The 19,544-nt window shown below is 28.9% G+C and overlaps 3 protein-coding genes across 3 annotated transcripts; 2 read left to right on the top strand and 1 right to left on the bottom strand.

The window, feature by feature from the left end:
- Nucleotides 1–954: 954 nt before the first annotated feature.
- LOC103488337 (60S ribosomal protein L39) lies at nucleotides 955–1,803 on the bottom strand. Its single transcript, XM_008447030.2, has 3 exons — nucleotides 1,644–1,803; nucleotides 1,425–1,528; nucleotides 955–1,333 (listed from the first exon to the last, which is right to left on the bottom strand). The coding sequence occupies exons 1-3, from the start codon at nucleotides 1,644–1,646 to the stop codon at nucleotides 1,285–1,287; spliced, it is 156 nt and encodes a 51-aa protein (XP_008445252.1). The 5' UTR covers nucleotides 1,647–1,803; the 3' UTR covers nucleotides 955–1,284.
- An 8,131-nt stretch (nucleotides 1,804–9,934) lies between these two features.
- Nucleotides 9,935–10,959, top strand: LOC103488338 (ethylene-responsive transcription factor ERF003-like). Its single transcript, XM_008447031.3, has 2 exons — nucleotides 9,935–10,134; nucleotides 10,222–10,959. Exons 1-2 carry the CDS (start codon nucleotides 10,052–10,054, stop codon nucleotides 10,664–10,666), a joined length of 528 nt encoding a protein of 175 aa, XP_008445253.2. The 5' UTR covers nucleotides 9,935–10,051; the 3' UTR covers nucleotides 10,667–10,959.
- Nucleotides 10,960–16,427: 5,468 nt separating this feature from the next.
- LOC103488339 (ethylene-responsive transcription factor ERF003-like) lies at nucleotides 16,428–17,320 on the top strand. The gene is made up of 2 exons (XM_008447032.3): nucleotides 16,428–16,601; nucleotides 16,721–17,320. The coding sequence occupies exons 1-2, from the start codon at nucleotides 16,519–16,521 to the stop codon at nucleotides 17,130–17,132; spliced, it is 495 nt and encodes a 164-aa protein (XP_008445254.1). The 5' UTR covers nucleotides 16,428–16,518; the 3' UTR covers nucleotides 17,133–17,320.
- The last annotated feature ends 2,224 nt before the right edge of the window (nucleotides 17,321–19,544 follow it).

Below are 19,544 nucleotides of genomic sequence, written 5' to 3'. Positions count from 1 at the left end.
GACCTCCAAAAGGGAAAAAAATCATATTCGTTCTGCCAATATAACTTCTTAGACGAAGAAAAAAATAGTTGTACCCTCTCCTGGCATGTAAAATTATTTTTAAGTCACGTTGAAGCTAAAGATATAAATATACAAATCGATGTGTCCTACTTTTATACACATTTTTAAGGAGATAGTCTTCTATTCACCCAACTAGCTTATGCACACATTACCCTACAACACTTGGGCAACAATAAAACTCCCTTTCCATGTAGACACCATGAATAAAACCTATAACTCTTTGGTTATTGAAGCTATGTCTCAATTTACCGATGAGAAAACCCAGTCTTCAATTATCGAGAAATACAAACTAACATCCTTATAGAGTATCAAGGTACAATCATCTAAATAGGGCTACTGAACAGCCAAGGAAGAAAATCACCACATACGTTCATTTTGATAGCTAAATATTGTCTGTTGTCAAGACAAATCAGCATGAACAATAATATATTTGACTATAACTTCAACAATGCCATTGATTTACAATGAAATCAATATCAATTTACTTTCCCCACACATTGAAAACAGATTCTTGACAAGTCACAGACGCTATATGTTAACCACACAAAGTCACGCGTAACAAGTAATTGGTGGGAAGTTGTCACAATCACACGTTAACAAGCCAGCCTGTTATGCATTTTATTAGTTTGATCTTTAGATGCCATTAAAATTCTATTTACTTTGTTCAAAAGATGAAGTGACATTGGAAAACGAACTTTGATTGTCCAAACCAGACTAAAACCGAACTTTAATAATAGATGTTATGAAAGTAAAAACTAAAACCGAAATTTATTTAAGAGTTCATCCAAACCAAAATTCCAAAACTTTAGCAACCTAGAAAATTTTCTTCAGATAAGCAAACTAACCTATAAGTCAATTGATATACGAATGAAAAAAGATATTAAAATGATGGTCTAATAGAAACAAAACACCTCTCATCCACATGACTAATTAAACGATCAAGAACATAATATAACTTGAAGTAGCGTTAGAAGAAATGGAAAAAACTGAACTAGAAAAGTATTAAACAAAACGAACACGAGATTAACCGTCCAATGACGATCACTTCAGACATAAATTTAGCACAGAAGCCTATAAACTACACGGGTCTCTTTGACAAGTTTTTAATTGAGAGGCAAAAAATTCAAAAATCTAGCTCTATATTCTTCGTCTTCTCCATAACTAAAGCTTAAACAGGTTCAAAACAATTGCCAAGGATGAAGAGAAAGTCACAAGCAAAGCACCTCAGAATCCGAGCTTGGTGCGGCGCCAGTGCCTTCGCTTCGCATTGTACCTGAAAGATACATCAAAATGCAGCGTTAGATTAAAAACTGAGAAATAATAAAATGACTAGATGAACGAACACGAAACGGAAGAGTAAAGACCTGATGGTATTATCAGTCCTAAGACGGATCCAGTGAGGAATAGGCCTGTTCTGTCTCATCTTCTTCGCCAACTTCTTCTTGATTCTGAAGGTCTTGTGAGACGGCTGCGCGAATTTACGAAAACTCAAATCACAAAACCTCTCAATACAAAAATAACGAATCGAAAAAAAAAATCGGAAGAAAGAAAGTAGAAAATCAGTAGAAGAAAGAAAGAGATACCATCTTGGAGATTCGGCAACCGGCTGCGACGAGGGCCACCAACAGCGAACAAAAGGAACGGAAACCCTAATTTCAGAGAAAACAAATGAAAGAGGAGATGACCTTTTTATGTGGACCGCTAAAACAATGTTGCTCGATTTCTAGACAACCAATGAGCCTACTTATAAGTAGTGGGCTGATCCATAAGGCCTTTCCGAGCTCGTTCAAGAAAACTTTGAAGCCTAGAAGAAATGAGCCTCTTTATTAGTAAAACTCGGCCATATAATAAGCCTTCTCCTACTTAATGGGCTGGGTCTACAATTTAAAATGGATTGTTTTGTTTTTTTAAATTTTCAGCAATATGTATAATTTAAATTATGTTCTTCAAAATTATTCCAAATTTTATGATATAAATTGAACAAATTCTGAAAAAAAATAATTATTATTTTATATCTTTCAATGTATTCAAATTTTGAAAATAAAGACAGATATTTAGAGACGTAATGTGTAATATGATAAACTCGATTAATTTTTTTAGAATTTAAATATGTTATAATATACAATTAAATTATATAATACTAAAAATATACAAGAGAATTAAGTTAACGTAAATATATCTATAAAGATAAATTAATAACATGCCATTATCCTCATTAATATATAGTAACATATTCAAAATAACTGTTAAATTAAGTAACTTTGAATGGATTAGATAATATAGGATATTATTGAGTGTTGAGCCTCGAATGAGACCACAAGATTTATTGACTAAACCCCAACTTTTGAAATCTTAAGCTCATGCATACTCAGTAAGGTTAAAACTAATAAGATAATTTTAAAAATCCATGAGCACATTGCTTCACATGGAGCAGGAAGCAATTTCCGAAATTGTCTGCCAATTAATTCACCAATTATTAATTAGAGAGTTAAAGAAACAATATCAATTATTTTAGCAGAGAGTTTTTAGAAACACTCTCCTAATAATTGTATTATCAGCTTTAATATTCAACCGAATCAACCCTTGTAAATCTATCTATCTTACCCGGGGAAGTATTTAGTAGAGTTAAAGAACTTGTGTTATGTCGATTTATCAAGTTGTTTGATTTTTAATAATCGGTCATTTGATTTTTTCAATAAGATGTTTACGTTTGATTTGAAAACATGAAGCATGTAAATGTTCTTGAAATTGAATACTTATATCTTCAAATAGTTAAAGAATTTAAGTTTATGATTTAATCTTTAGAAGTTCGAGGAATTTCTTGATAGTTTGGACCTTTAGTTTTTTAAAACGTGAAAGTTTTAATTGTTGGAGCTTAAGAGTTTCAATTTTTAGAATTTGGTAGATTTTGGTTTTCTATTCTTCAAAGCTTAGTATTTGGTCTTCAAATCTTGCAAATTTTGATATTCAAAATTTCAATATTCAAATCTCGAAAGTTCATATATTTAATTCTTAAGAACTTTAATCTTATAAGTGGTAAACACTCCTGTTTATAGGGTTCCCATATGCCTAAGATAATTAATTAAATTTCTAAATTTTCATACTATATTTCTAAAATTTCATAATCAATTTCTAACATTCAATACAATTACTAATGAAAATCATCCGTTCAATAATTCTCAACCTTGGGCAAAATTATGTAAGTGTCGGTTTTATAAAAGGGAGAAGTAGAGTAAATATTAGACAATTACGAAAGAAAATTATTCATTTATAAAAATTTAAGGATTAATTTGATAAAGTCATAAGTTTTATTTTTTTTAAGGAAAAAAAAAAGAAATTTAATGAAAATGGTTACCATAAATTTTAAAATTCAATGGTATATGTGGATTTAAAATGAAATAAAATTCTTAAAAAAAAAAGAAAAAAAAAGAAAAAGAAAAGAAGAAAAGGGGAGTGATTAGTTTATTATGGTCCCACGCCCATGTTAAAACTTAAAACTGTTGACTCTCGGGCCATCCAACCACGTGCTTGGGTTTGACTATTTCCTCCAAACTTTCTTAATTACATTCTACTAATCCTACTTTTTCTTTTTAATTCATTTCTCTAACTATGCCTTACATGTAACCTATCTTCTTTTTCATATCAAATTAACTGTAAATTCTATAGATTTTATTTTTATTAATTATGCCTATTAGAGTGGGATATACGACTCCCATCCTAGGAGGATTCTGGTCAATGTAGAATTTACATTTAGATTAGTGTGAGAGGAAAAAAGAAAAATAAAATATAAAAGATTTGGCAAATGAGTTCAACTTTCACCTTGAAATCAAAAATTTGTTATTTAAAATTCTAGAATAATTATTGAAAATAATTTTCATGACTTAAATGTTTAAATGGACCGATTCATCTTACTAACATAAGCATAGTTTAACTGACATGAATTTGCATTTGAGATTTGAGGTTCGGTTTAGTTCATCAAATTAGGGTTTTAGGTTTATCTTTATAAAACTATTATTTTAGCTTCGGTTTTATATATAATTATTCGATTGCAAACTCACTAAAGTGTTTGAGGATATGATATAAGATTTTAATTTCAACGTAGTTTTCACAATCTCTATATTAAATGTGATCAAAGTTTTACATTAATTAAAATAAGAGGAAGATTATCATGCGTATATAAAAATATGATAACTCTCTTAATAGCATGTGTCTTTTTGGATGAAACTAAGTATAAAGTCATGAGAGTCGTTTATGATTTTTCTAATAAATATAATAGTTTTTTAAAAAATTATTCATAGAAAATTAAACCTTCTAGCGTAAGATGTACACATACAAGTCGATCATCATTCTAAATCAATAACACGATATATTACGTATTAGCTTATTAATCTCGTTAGATTCTCAAATGTAATTTGTATTAACCATCGATGACTCAAAATTTATTTCAATAATTATAATAATTGTCTAATTTAGGCTTCAACCTAATAGGAATTTTCTTTTGTAGTTGCTCAAAAAGTTTCTTACGAATGAAAATGTATATATTCCTACATGGAATGTACCACACACATAAATTATAATTGGGTTAGTTAGTTAAAGAGGAGCTCATTGCACATCCATTATTAAACATCCTATGTGCTTTTCTTAGTTAATTATTACCAATCATCTCTACACCCAACATCTTATATTTGTTCCATAATAAATAATCTCCCACTATACCTAAAAGGTGAAGAATTGGAGTAGTTGGAGATCATTAAAAATTGCATCTAGTCTGGTTGAATGTTAACTAGCTAGAGATGGGTTTTTGAAAACAACACCACTTCTCTAATCTCTAGTAAAATATTGAGAAAGAGTAGAAGACTAGTGAGAGAGAGGAGTAACGCAAAGAGTGCAATCTTTGGCTATCCGTCTATCTTTAAAAGGTAGAAAAGATTAAGATGAAGCTTCGAATTAGAATTTTAAACAATTTATACGTACATTTAATTTAGGATGAAAGTCATATGAAAAAGTTTGAAGCATCTAATCGAGAATAGAGACAAATTTGTATATATTCAAAAGAATAAAAATCTGAAGAAAGATTTCTCACAATTGAGGTCTGAAACATAGATGAAAAAAAACCTTCAAATGATTAATGACAAAATAGAGTTTTAAAGCACGTGAAGACAACAAAAGCTAATTAAATGCAACTTGTATCAAAGAGGTGAATAAAAGAAAGATTAGTACCCATTTTATAATATCTCAAACAATTGAGATAATTCACCCGTACACTATCATAAATCATCTTTATACAAATTAAAATATTAGAAAAAAACATAGTAAAAAATTAAATTATATCAATATTAATAAACTTTTATTACTTTTTATCTATAGTGTTTATCATCGATAGAATATTTACCATATTTTGTAAATATTTTAGTTTATTTTATCATATTAGAAAGTATCCTTCAAGTAAATAACTATTAACAACCAAAACGTAATAAATAATCCAAATTCTTAAAAGATAAAAAGAAAAACTAATATTCAATCAACATAGTGGATTTAATTATTTAGTTGGTAGTAGAGATGAATGACTTCATCGCTCTTTCTTGTTACTCTAAATCAATAGCAACAATCTATTATGTATTCCATTCTCGCTCGTAAATTCATATAATCTCCAATTGAATCTCTACTTTTTATTCTCTTTTCGAAGAAACATAGTTCTGATGAAATAAATATATGTGTGTGTGTGAGAGAGAGAGAGAGAGAGAGAGAGATAATAAAAAGAGAATATTATATTTTTGAGGATTAAATAAAAGGGAGAGGGGGGAAGGGTCATGCACATGGTTTGGGGGAGGAATGAGTGTTAAAAAAATGTAGAAATTGAATTCAGTAAGGCCAAACTGAAGTAGACGATGTTGATGGGGGCAATGGGGAAAAATGAAGGTACCAACCAACCTATGTGGGCTGCATCCCAAAATAAAATTAAAATAAACTAAAATTCCATTGAAACAAAGTTTGGTAATATTTTAGATTTATTGCAAAATTAATCTCCTTTTTCAATTAATGCGTTATTCTTCAGAAACCGCGTCTATTTTATTTCATTTCAGAGCGAGATTGGTGTTGGAAAAATGGCAATAAGAAAAGAAATTAATTAAACGAACCAATTGGAAGTGGAACCCTAATTAATTGAGTTCCAGAAGCCTTACAAAATTAAATGGTTGTGAATGATTGAACCAAATCCCACAATATAAATATTTTGACTTTTTGTTTGTTCTGGGTTGGAGTCTTCATGTGATATTTTAGGTGGGGGAGAAAAATAAGTACTTTGACACCCATTTGATATGTCTCAAACCCCATAAAATTTCTACTTCTCTATTTATAGTTTAACATATCATATAATAAATTTATTTATTTTCTAACATTGCCTACATCTTAATTAACTTCTTTTTTATATATAAAATTAAATACATGGTTTGGAGAGGGAGGAGAGAAAAAGAAGAAGAAGAAAGGAAAAAAGAAAAAAAGAAACAAGAGAAACAAAGGGTGTTCTACGTCAACTTCTGCTCATGAGATTAATAGAAAGTGGATGAAGAATTGAATCAAAATACTATATATATATATATATATATATATATATATATATATATAAGTAAAAAGGGATGAGTTTGAAAACTCAAAACCAAAATGCTATCGAACGTTTTTTTCTTTCTTCAAAGTGGCTAATTATTATTCAAACTTGATGAATAATTATATAAATCAAAGTTATTCAAAACGTATTTTGTTGTCGGGAAAGACAAGAAAAAAATAATGTGTTTTTCTCTAATGTATGCGTTTAAAGCATAGAATCAATTAAGTTTGATAAGAGAAAGGAACAAATTTGGTACCATCACCCATGTTGTTGGTCTGCCCCACATTACGCGTTTTGTATAAAATGGGTTAATATTGAGATGATAATCAAAGCCTTTCCTTTTTTTGGTGGGCTCCAAATCATTAGACAAATTTAACCTTTCTTGACCAATCTTACTTCATCAAACCAATCCATTCATCTCCCATCTTAGCTTTCAACCAAACTTTAACATACATTTCTAAAAATTTAAATATTCTTCGCAAATTCTAATAATTTTATATTGCATCTATAATAGCACTGATAAAATATAAAATTTTACTGTATTTGGTATATATTTTAGTTTATTTTTCTATATTTAAAATTTTTTTTAAATTTTTTAAAATAATATAGAATTTAAGATATATATATATAAGATCAAATTGAAATTTTATTTAATCTGGAGACTAAAAATGTTGTACTTTACATTCAGTTGATATGGACATGATAAAAAAGGGGAGTAGAGTGCAAGAAATGATAAACAAATTGCTTAAAAGATGAGAAGTTGTTTGTTGGTTTGTAAGTTTTGTATGTATGATGTCCCTACCGCACATGGCCCTATTGATTTTTATATATATAATGTAACGTAAATTGAGAGTTGAAGCATATGGTGGGCGATGGGATGTGTATATTATTATATTTGTCTAAGGAAACAAATCTTTGTCATGGGATCTTCCAAGCAAATTAATCATCCTCTCTACCATAAATTTTGGGAATTAAATCTTTCTTCCTCAAATGCTCACTCTTTTGTGGGATGAAACTCTCCATTGCTCGCTTAAATAGTTATTATATATAAATAAGTTATACTTTCTTTCTTCTTTTTTTTTTTATTGGAGAATACGAGCATACACAATTTAAAGTGTTAATAAAGTTGAGAAATTTAAGACGTGAGTCTTAGTTTTAACATCATTCGAAAGGTTTACTAATATCCTAGATAATTTAAACATAAAATTCATTAGTTAAGTTATCACGTTGTTGATGCTAAAATACGAATTTGGTAAAGTGTACATGATCCTTACCGGCAACAACATGAATTTGTAACTCGAAAAATTAGAATGATCTGATATGGTACATGTTACATAGACTATGATGTCTAGTTTAGTAAAAAAAAAAAAAATTATTTGTAATTAAGCAGATAGTTTGAATAATAATAGAGTTGACTTACTTTTCTAGAGTTGCTTTATCACATATTTATAATATTCGTTGACCCTAAAGGTCCCTTCCTTCGAAATTTCTAAGTTACATTCGGACTTTGTTCTTCTTTTTAGGGCACGTCCCTTCATGAGATATCTTTCTCATTTGGATTTCCTCATGTCAACCTCAACTCACGATGGCATGGATTGGAACACGTACATGTCATCTTTCTCTTCTATGTTATGTTTTATCATGAGCTTCTCCTTTTGGCCCAAATCTTATCGTCTTTGTTGTCTTTTTATCATCTTTTTGGCCCTTTAGTCTAAAATAGCCAATAACACAAATTATCAATCAAAATGTTAAAAGTTTGAATTTCATACGTAAAGTTGGGATAAATAAATCAACCATTTTGATTGTATTGGTATACAATAGATGTAAATAAGAGAGGGATAGAGGGACAAATTTGGATTTATGAGCACATGGGGAAACAGAGATAGAATGGGAAATGAGCACAAGCAGTGATTCCCAAATGGGTTATGTTTGCAGTTGGAACAACATGGTGCGAGCTCTTATACATATTTATTCTTCACATGTGCCACCATATTTCTAGCCCATTCCCTAACCATATATTCTTTCTTCCTATATATCTCCTCTTTTTCTTATACTACATTCTCATTTACTTTTAATTTATTTGAGGTTCATTTGTCCTTTATCAACTACTTTTGATTTTTTTTGCTTTTTGTTTTTTAATTGTGTGCATGAATGAATATTAGAGTGTATAACGCGATCTCGATTTAAAACGAAGACTTGAACATCCATATATATGGATCTAAATCTTTCTTAATTAAACATGATCTAGTTTTGGTAAAAACTTTAATAGGTATAATTAAGGGGTGCAAAATTATCAAATGATTGTGACAAGAAATTAGAATGAAAATTTATGATATTGTAAAAAAAACTTATAATAAATATGATCGATTTTGTATATGATATAAACCTAAAAGAATGAGACTCAATCTTCACAAAATTTCAAATATAAAGGGGTTACAAGATATATGTTTTAAAAAATGAGATAAAAAGAGATAGTGATTTGTAACGAAGGTGAAATCTTGTAAATTGAATAAAAAACCATTAATAATTCGGTATGAGATGGCTCACAATTCAAGAATTACTCTATAAATATTAACTATGAAAATTGAAAACAATGGAGAATGAATCTTTTACTGCTCATCCAATAACGACATGCTTGAATTAATCAAATTTTATTAATCAGATAATCTACTAATAAGGTTTGAAACATTTTAAATTAGATAATAGACTATAAAAAGGAGTAAATTAAACATCTATCTTACTAACACACAGCTCCTAGTTAGCTGAGACTATAGAAATCTAGCTAGATAATATAACATGATAATAGTAATAACAAAATGTATTCCATCAATAAAGCTCAAAACCAGTCACACATATACCTTGAAAATTAAGCACATAATAGAATTTAAATAGATACTACTATTAAAAGAAAAAAGAAATGGTGGGCCTTCCCAAAAATAGTTTTGAAAAGAGAGGAAGAGAGATGAATGAAGTTTGTAAGTTTGGGTATTTGTTTTTTAGTGAGAGCAAAATCTATTGAAAATTTGGAGATCATGTGAATAAAATTTGGTGAGTTTTGAATTTAACACTTGACCTATAATATATATATATATTATTCAATATTCCTCACATGCATTTGCTACCAGCCAACTGCTAACTAATAGAGACTCACACACAAATAATAATATATATACATGAAAAAGAAGAATAAGAAAACATTTGCTATACCAAGTGGGACCCCTTCTTCTCTAATGACCAAAATTGCTTGACAGTTCAGTATTTGGAAAATGCCTGATTTCAATTTGTCACCTTTTTTTTTTGTCTACAAAAACCCCCCCTCTCTCTTTTCCCATCCCTACTTCCAACATTCACAACACACTCAACTTCCCTCTTACCTTATTCTTCACTATGCCTAGACCACAACAGAGATTCCGTGGTGTCCGACAACGCCATTGGGGCTCTTGGGTCTCCGAAATCCGCCACCCCTTATTGTAAGTGTAGCTTCTAAAGCTTGCCGGTTCTAATCTTCACTCCAACTTATACAAACAAACTGATGTGTATTGATATTGTAAATGCAGGAAAACTAGAATTTGGCTGGGCACTTTCGAAACGGCGGAAGATGCTGCACGAGCATACGACGAAGCTGCACGTCTTATGTGTGGACCGAGAGCGCGTACGAACTTCCCTTACGACGCTTCTCTCTCTCGCTCTTCGTCTTCCCGCCTTCTCTCGGCTACTTTAACAGCCAAGCTCCATCGTTGCTACATGGCGTCTTTGCAGCTCACCAAGCAATCTTCCTCTGCCGCTCGTCGTCCTCAAACAGATGTAATCCGAACCGATTTTTCTGTAGCGTCCGGCATTGCGCCGGGGGAGCGAGTGGAAGTGGACGGGACGACGGCGAAGAAAGTCAAAATGGAAAGCGTGGATTGTGGGGAGCCGTTGATGATTGAAATGTTGGATGATGATCATATACAACAAATGATCGAGGAGCTGCTTGATTACGGCGGAATTGAGCTTCGTTAAGTAATTTGTCTTCTTTACTTCAAACTATAAAATTTCATCTCTAATTATATTATATGTACAAAATATCAATTAATTTAGCTAATTTTAATTAACCATTAAGTAGAAGAAGAAGAAAAAAAAAAACCTTTAGATCTTTTGAGGTCATTATTTCCTGTTGGCCAATCAAGATTTGTTTCTCTCTAGTTTGGCCAATTGAGTGGCGGCGCCCCTAATTTATTTTCATGTACCATTTCCTAAACTCTTCTATGTCACTTTATTATTAATATGAAGTCCTTACTAGTATTCCTTTTTTCTTTTTTTGCTTACTTTTACTAACCCAAATTTGATTATAATCTAAATAACCTTATTTAACTCATTAATCATTTCTCATTGTGGACTTAGGTACTCACATCAAAAGAGAAAATAATAAATTAATTAATATTATATTATATATAGGCTATAATTTTTCTTCTTTTTTTTCTTCTGAGAAATCACTTTCAAGGTAGCAACAAAGTCAAACTCTGCAAACATGTACAATGCCTAGACTTTCTAAACATTCATTCAAATTTTGAATTAACATAAATTTATTACCATGTATAGACAATTGACAAATTGGTAAAAGACTCAGCTGTTTGATTCTTTTAATTTTTTAATTACAATATGTGTAGTAAGTCGTTGAAATTCAAATTTTCGAAATGTATAGTACAAGTTTGATGACGTCAAAGATAATTAAAACCGTGACTTTATATTTTAAACTCTTTTGAAATCATCATGTGTAGAAATTAACATAACTAAGCGATATTGTTTTTGTATTATTGAAGATTTGATTATTTCATCCGCATGTTAAAAAAAATGAAAATAGCCCTCAAATCATTTACGAAGACTTCGATCTTTTCCTCTATTTTTTTTCCTTCATCAAAAGTTAATTTTGTTACTAATTTGTAAAAGTCTGAATATTTAAAAAGTAACGAGTTATTTATCTTTAAACAAAATTAATAATTCACTGCTCACTTTTATTAGCTAATGATTATTTGCTTTAATCCACGATGTCTCGTACGAAAAGTTTTGGAAGTGCCACTAAAGTTTCACATAATAAAAAAAGATAAAATCATAAACAAAGTTTCAATAGTAACAAATATGTACTTAATTTTTTATTTTGAAAGTTCAAGTTTTGGTATACCTTCGTGTATTGTACTAAAAAAAGCACAAGAACTTATGTTTTAAACGGAATAATACATTATATCATCGTAGAAATATATAAAATTTTAAAGTATCCTAATAAATTATAGAGATTAGAGATCATCATTTAGAAAATTATTCTTTATTTGTTCGTGTCTATATGCATGATTCGACTAGTTGTTTTTTAGTTTTCATAAATCTAGTTCGACTCACATTTAACTTCATTTTCCATACAAATGAGATATGGAAATTTGAACTATTAACCTCAATGTTAAAAAGTATATACATGTCAATTATCGTTGAATTATACTCAGACAACAACTAGTGGCGGGGGTTGACAGCTAGAGTAACCATTAAGCTAATGATAGATATTAATAATTAATTAGTTTTCCTTATATATATTATATAAAGACAATAAAGTTGATGAGGGCTCGAGACCCCTATACCTATGCTAAATCCGCCGGTGACAACAACACACCAATTATTTGTTAGATACAAATATTTATCAAAATTAAATATTTTATATATGCCAACACATAGTTATTTAAAATATTAAATGAAAATAATTCAACGTTGGATATTTGAAAATACTAATAAATATAATCATGTTTGTGAATACACTAAAATACGGAAAGCAATGATTTAAACTTTTTACATTAGAAAAAGAGGTAGATATAAATCTTAATAATCCTAAACTTACGAATAAAATAACAAGAACAAACATTACTCAAAGAAAATGATGCAACATCTTAGAAGAAGTTAGATAAAAAAAAAAAAATTTAACAAAATATTTTTGTTGTAGTCTTTTTGAATTTCTTATATTGATCAACTTTCAACCTACTAATGCCATATCCAAGGCAATTGAGTTGAAAAATATTATATATTCATTTGTTGGGCAATGGATATTCTTTTGCAATTGAACAATATTTAGGACCCCACTTTATTTTAGGGATAATTGGAGTAACTTAGAGAACAGTGAGAAAAAAGCTGGGGTGAAAATTCACATTATATTTTTCTTACTTTATGACTAATTTGTTTTTATATATATATATATATAGAAATATTCTTTTAATTTTAACCTCAAGAAGTACAATAAAAGGGAAAATAATTTAGACGTTATGGATGCTAGCTAGCTTCACTTCACCCATCATCATTGCAAATTATCATAATCTCTATTAACTTTATTTTGACCTAATGATTCTCTAACGATTAAATTATTTGTTAATTTGTCATATTTAAGAGATAAAATAACTATTGCTCAAATTTAAGATTTTAGAGTCTTGATTGTGATAATATGATAAAGCCGTAAATATTATTAGTCCGTTGATCCAAACCATTTTTCTAAAATCTATTTTCTATTAAAATCAAAACCAAAATTTCAAAACTAAAGACATTTGTTTTTTGTTTTTTTTTTCTTAATTTTCTAAAATTAATTTTTTAAAAATAATTTCGTTTAATAATTAATTTACTTTTTTTTTATTATTTACGAAGTTAAATTGAAAAATAGTTTCCAACAATACATTTTGTTTTTTAAAAAATAGAAAACAAAGTAAGTATCTATGGTTTTTGTTTTTAATAAATGAAAACTGAACATGATTTAAACGACAGAAAAACAAAAATAAAAAGATGAAATGGTTATCAAAATTTTTGTTTGATAAAACATTTGGCCTTTTTTTTTAAAGGGAAATGTCAAAATTTATTTGACAAAAAATTTATTCTTTAACAACAAAATCATAATCAAGTGCAGTGGATTTTTATCATTTAGTCATTTTTTGACGTGGTGTGTAAACAATTTTCTTTTATATTATTCTTAAAAAGAAATTTTTTTGAAAATATTAATTTGTGTACTTCCTATCAATTTCTTACCCTTCAATTTCTTACCATTGTTTGCATCTTTTTCAAGTAAAATATTTGAATTTTTAGTCAAGTTAAAAAAAATTTAAATTAAAAAATAATTTAAATTTTTTATTGATTTTTATTTTAAAAAATAAATATCGAACAAAAGACTTTACTAATCTATAAATCTAGAGGTGGAATGATAACTAATACTAAAATAATCTATACATCAAACACAAATTATTCTAATTAAACTATAATAACTCACTTTTTGCCTCAAACACCCACATATTTTTTATTTTTTTCAGTTCTCATAAAAGTTATTTAATATAAATTTTGTTGAATTTAACTTTTTTACTTGACTTTTATTCCTAAAACATTTTTTAAAAAATTGTTCTTAAACAATTGTTAAATAATATAAGCAGGCGTTAAAACATTGAATTAAGTTGTGAAGTTTGAAGTTAACAGGTTAGGATTAAAGGGTGGTATATAGTTGTAATATGAAGTTCTTGATAAATATATGAACATTGTTAAAATTTAGTTACTTTAACGTACTATTGAACATCTTGTATACGATGGATGAATCAAACATATTTAAATGGCAAACATGGACACCTCATAAACTAACTAAACGAATGAAGATTTGGTAAATTATTTGACCTAACTCGTAATGATTTAACGTCCAAAGGACCCTCTTACGTCATTTCATATTAGGATTTTTCATCTTTTAAATAAAACTAATAATGGTTTTACGATTTTTGAAAAAAGAAAAAAGAAGGTAAAGTCGTGAAAGAGTAGTTAAAGTGAATAAAGATTTGTGGTTGGAAGTGATGGTGACAGACAAATGGGAAAGAGACACGTCAGTGAGAGAGCCATAATCAACGGGCTTGTGGAATAACAACCCGCCATGGGCTTCACGGATCGCTACAATGGACGATTAAGAGAGTAGGTACGATATTGGGCCCAATTTTGGTAGTTTCATTGTCCTTGGGGCCCATCTTCTCCAATGATTTGCCACGTGGCTTATTTGATTATTTCTAATTTCTCATTCTCACCATTTTATTATTATTTATATATTGTCCAACAAGTTCTACCTAATAAGTCATTCTAATTTTCAAATATAAAATAAAGTTTCTTAAACTTTTGAAGTTGCTTTCTTATAGTTTATGTGATTTAAAAGTTTATGTTAATTTTAAAAAATAAAATAAAATTATGAGCAATTCAATAACCTTAAGATTTTACACCATATATAGTTAGTTTTTAATAAACAATTCATTAAGTTTAAAAGTACAAAATTTACCAAACTATAATTAAATGGTTAGTAAGAATAATTCTTTTTTTACTTTTTAAATCTAGTTTTGCTTTGACGTTGTAATATAAACATGGAAAATAGAATGGTTTTTTTTTCTTTGATTAAACTTATAAAAATTGTCTTTAAATTTTTAAGTGGGCTTGATCTATAGGTATTTTATCTTAAAACTTTACGTCTAAGCAAGTTATTGAACTCTAAAAAGTGTTCAATAGGTTTTTAAATTTTCAAGTTTGTAACCAATAGATTCTTGATTTTTCAATTCTTTTGTTTCATATATTACTAATAGTTCTACGAAACAAATTAAACCATTAAAAGTTTATAGTATCATTAAACATACAATTTGAATTATAAAATTTGAAAATATTTAAACATATGAAAAGGCTCTTAATAACAGCAAAATAGACTTTTTAAGATGTAAAGAGACTTATTAAACATATTTAAAGGTTTGAAGAAGATAGATACAAACATGGCAATTAAAAACAAAAGAAATGGAGGAAAAGTATGAAGTATAAAATTGAAATAAAATGAGAAAATGAAAATTGGTTTTTTTGGTTCCCAAAAGCCGAAGCAAAAAGAAAGAAAGCCAAAATTGGCGACGACTTTTGTCAAAGGGAAAATTTGCCGGATTAGGGAACTCAAGTCTACAGCCCAGTGAAAGGAACTATCTATGCTACCTCTCTTTTTAAAAGTGTGCAAATTAAATTAAAGGCCAACCAATAGTCCCACACAATTTAATTGTCTTATGTTTTAGTTCATTCTTTCTTTTTCTTTTTTTTTTTTCATATATGTATGTATAAATTCATTAAACTTACAAAATTTTGTTATCTCATCAACTAGCAAATATCATAGGCATGCAAAATAAATTTGAAAACTTCAGACAAGAAAATCATACAAAATATTAAGTATTGCACAACTAATTATGTAGTAAAAATTAATTTTGTCATAGATTCAGTATTGATTTGGTTATGTTAGGAAAAAGAAAAAAAAGAAAAGAAAAGGAATGATTAAACGTTATTAACAAAAACTTTTCTGTTTAATCCATTGCCATCATTATTTTTGGGTATTCACTTTTAAAAATGACTAAATTTTGCAAATGTCCACATTAGAGAAAGAATCTCAATGATTGTCCATGTTCTCTCCTCTATTTGCCAATTATAAAGAAAAAAAACACCAAATGAATGAGCCCACAAATTTTGAACATCAAAAGAAAGTAAATGTGGGAGGAAAAAAGAAATCCTTTTTTAATTTTTATTATTTTCTACGTAGCAAAATTTCCCATAAAAACCCCAAAACTGCAACAGAAAAACAACCTCAATTTTCAAAATCCCATTTGTGTAAAATAGAAAAAAATAGACTCGCACACATACAAAATAATTATAGGTCATAATTGTTTGTAGCCACTTTTGTATTGGTTTAATTGATAATATTTTCCCCCCCAATTTCCCCCCTTCTTTTTAAATATCTCTTTCCCTTATATTTCTCTTTCAGGCATTTTCACAAACACCTTTCCTTCACTATAATTTTCTTCGGGACTAGCTATCTATCTATGGCCAGGCCTCAACAGCGTTATCGAGGCGTTCGTCAAAGACATTGGGGTTCATGGGTCTCTGAAATTCGTCACCCTTTATTGTAAAAAATCCAACTTTCTTCATAATTTTCATCTCTTCTTTTAAACCCCATTTCCTCAAAATCTTTCTATCTCTGTGTTTATGCACTTTTTTTTTTCTTTTTTCTTTCTGTTCTTTCAGGAAAACCAGAATTTGGCTTGGTACTTTCGAAACGGCTGAAGATGCTGCTAGAGCTTACGATGAAGCTGCTCGTTTAATGTGCGGTCCAAGAGCAAGAACCAACTTCCCTTTCAACTCAAATGACTCAAATTCCTCTTCTTCTAAACTCCTCTCTGCCAATTTGACTGCTAAACTCCACCGTTGCTGTATGGCGTCTCTTCATTTTCAGAAACCCGCCACCCATCGCTTCAATTCCGGCGCTGACGTGGCCGGGATTAAGCCGCTGACGGTGGAGGGAAACACCCAAACGGAGATCGGCCATCAGCCGTTCGTGGCCCTGGAAGAAGATCATATTGAACAGATGATTGAGGAATTGATTCATTATGGGTCTGTTGAGCTCTGCTCTGTTGTGCCACCCTCTCAGGCGTTTTGATATTAATTTAGGATAAATATTTAAAATTAAAATGCCCATTTTGGTCGAACTTTAGGAATTACATATATATATCGTTAGTAATGTTTTCTTTTTTGGATGTAGTTCTACTAGTTTATTTGTATAATCCGATCATCTTAATGTACTAGTACTAGTTATATATATATATATATATATATAGTTTTTATTTATTTGTATGTTCTTTATTCTATTGCAAGTCTTGGTTGATAAGATATCAATCGTTATTTTAAAAGTTCCATAGTTGATTTGTAATTGGAACTTAGAAAATAAAAAGATGAGAGATTTTGTGAACATAATTATAATGTAGTTGACAATTATGCTATGCAAAAGAGAAGGTTAAAAAGGTTCTTTTTCACTATATTATTTGACCATTAAATTTAAAATATGAGAAAGTACGATATTAATCTATGTTTAAAATATCGATATTGATGAAAATATTGACACCAATTTGACTACAATTTCAATAAATATGTGGACAAAATATCGATATCGATGAATACTCATTTGGACTTTATTAGTACAGAGGTTTTATTTTAAAATCAATTGACAATAAAGAGTTTGTGTTTTATTGATCTTTTCGATACGAAATTTTCTTAGAAAAGATTTTAAAAGAAAACAATATTACATGAGCAGTATATTTTAAACCAAAATAATACAAACTTCGTAAATTAAGTAGATTTTTTTAAGCTAATGTTATACGTGAATTAATAACTTTTTAAGTTGAGAATTTATAAATAAAATTTTTGTAATATTATATTCTCACAAAATAAGTCAAAGATGACGCTAAGATAAAACAAAATTGAACCTAATCGTTGGATATCATAGTTATATTTGGTTAGAAATATGCCAACATAAACACATTTCAACTTATTTAAATATATTGTTTTTAATTAAATATTTGAAAGTAAATCTCCAACCCTCCAAATTGTTTTGAAGTAAAAGAAAAATAAAAGATGTTTAAGATCTATGCATAGGCATCTTAAAATTAACATCATAAATATATGCTTTTAGGTTTTACCATATCAATAAAAAAAGGTCAGTTTGATAGCATTGGAAGTCTCTCTCCATCTGATCTCTCCTATGAAACAGAATGCATGTAAATATATACCAAATGATGCACTCCTCATTTTGTACTTTCATTTTTTTTTATTCCTTTCTAATCAAACAATGAATTGGACAAAAATGGGTAGATATGCCAGTTTCCATCAATCATGCATATCATTCATACCATTGTAATTTCCTAATCATCTAAGAACACACCAACACAAATAATATAATATAGACCTTCAATCCCATCAATTATACATACATAATCATAATAATCATAGCAAAAGGAGTAGCCTATTAATCAAAGATATCTTAGGTTAAATTTTCATACACGAAAGCTAGGTCAAAGTAAAAGTTATGATTTCGATCTCTATCGTCCCATTGCCTCGTTGAAAGATATGATACATGCATTTATCGATTCTTTACCGCATTGCACTTTCATATTAACATAAAAAATACAATATTCTCACAATATTGTTTTAAGAAAAATGATTGGTCGTGAAGCACCCTCGCTAAATTTGAGTGAAAGATCATAAGAATTATTTTCGATGAGAATTGTTGTCAAAGTATAATAGAATGACATATGTAGATAATAGTATGTATAGTAACAAGTCGTGTTGTATATTTATTTTCATAACCATATGTACAAACATGTCGTACCAAATAAAAGTTACCCTTGATCTAAATTCTAATTATTACACACTCGTTTAGTTCAAGTATGAATGTATCATTGATATACATCAAACAAGAAAAAACTAACAATAATAAACTACTAATTTTGGATTAATGTGGCCATCAATGTATAACTTTAAATATAAGGGTTTTATTAACCATTTTATTATTGGAGGAAATGAAAGAAAAAAACAAAAACAAAAACAAAGAAAAAAGAATGGTAGCTTGGGGTTAGTAGGGTTTTGGGATCCATCTCCATCAAAGTATAAATTGATGATGAGGTGAGTGTATATATGTTTGGGGAATTGATGATTTTGCTCCCCACAAAGAACAAAAAGACACATTAAAGGGGTTTTGTTTTTTTGTTTGAAGAAAAGGGGTGATCCTTTCATTATTATATTTGCTTCTCTTTTTGGCTCACTTAAAGGTGTATACTTTATCATGGCATGTTAGTGAGTTCATTCATCATTAGTACTTTGAAAATAAATGTAAAGAGATGAAATAAAAAAGACTTTTGCTACAATTGGCCTTTCCCTTCACATTTCATTCTTCCCATAAAACCCCACTCCCAATTTTCACACATTTCCCATCACACCCTCTCTTTCAATGTCAACACACATTATAATTTTACAATTTCAATTTAAAACACAACATTCTCATATATATCAAGGGAGT

This window comes from Cucumis melo, chromosome 3, assembly GCF_025177605.1.
Source record: "Cucumis melo cultivar AY chromosome 3, USDA_Cmelo_AY_1.0, whole genome shotgun sequence".
NCBI classification, from domain to species: domain Eukaryota; kingdom Viridiplantae; phylum Streptophyta; class Magnoliopsida; order Cucurbitales; family Cucurbitaceae; genus Cucumis; species Cucumis melo.
Note: the sequence above shows the minus strand (reverse complement) of the source record. Positions and strands in the feature narration are given on the sequence as shown.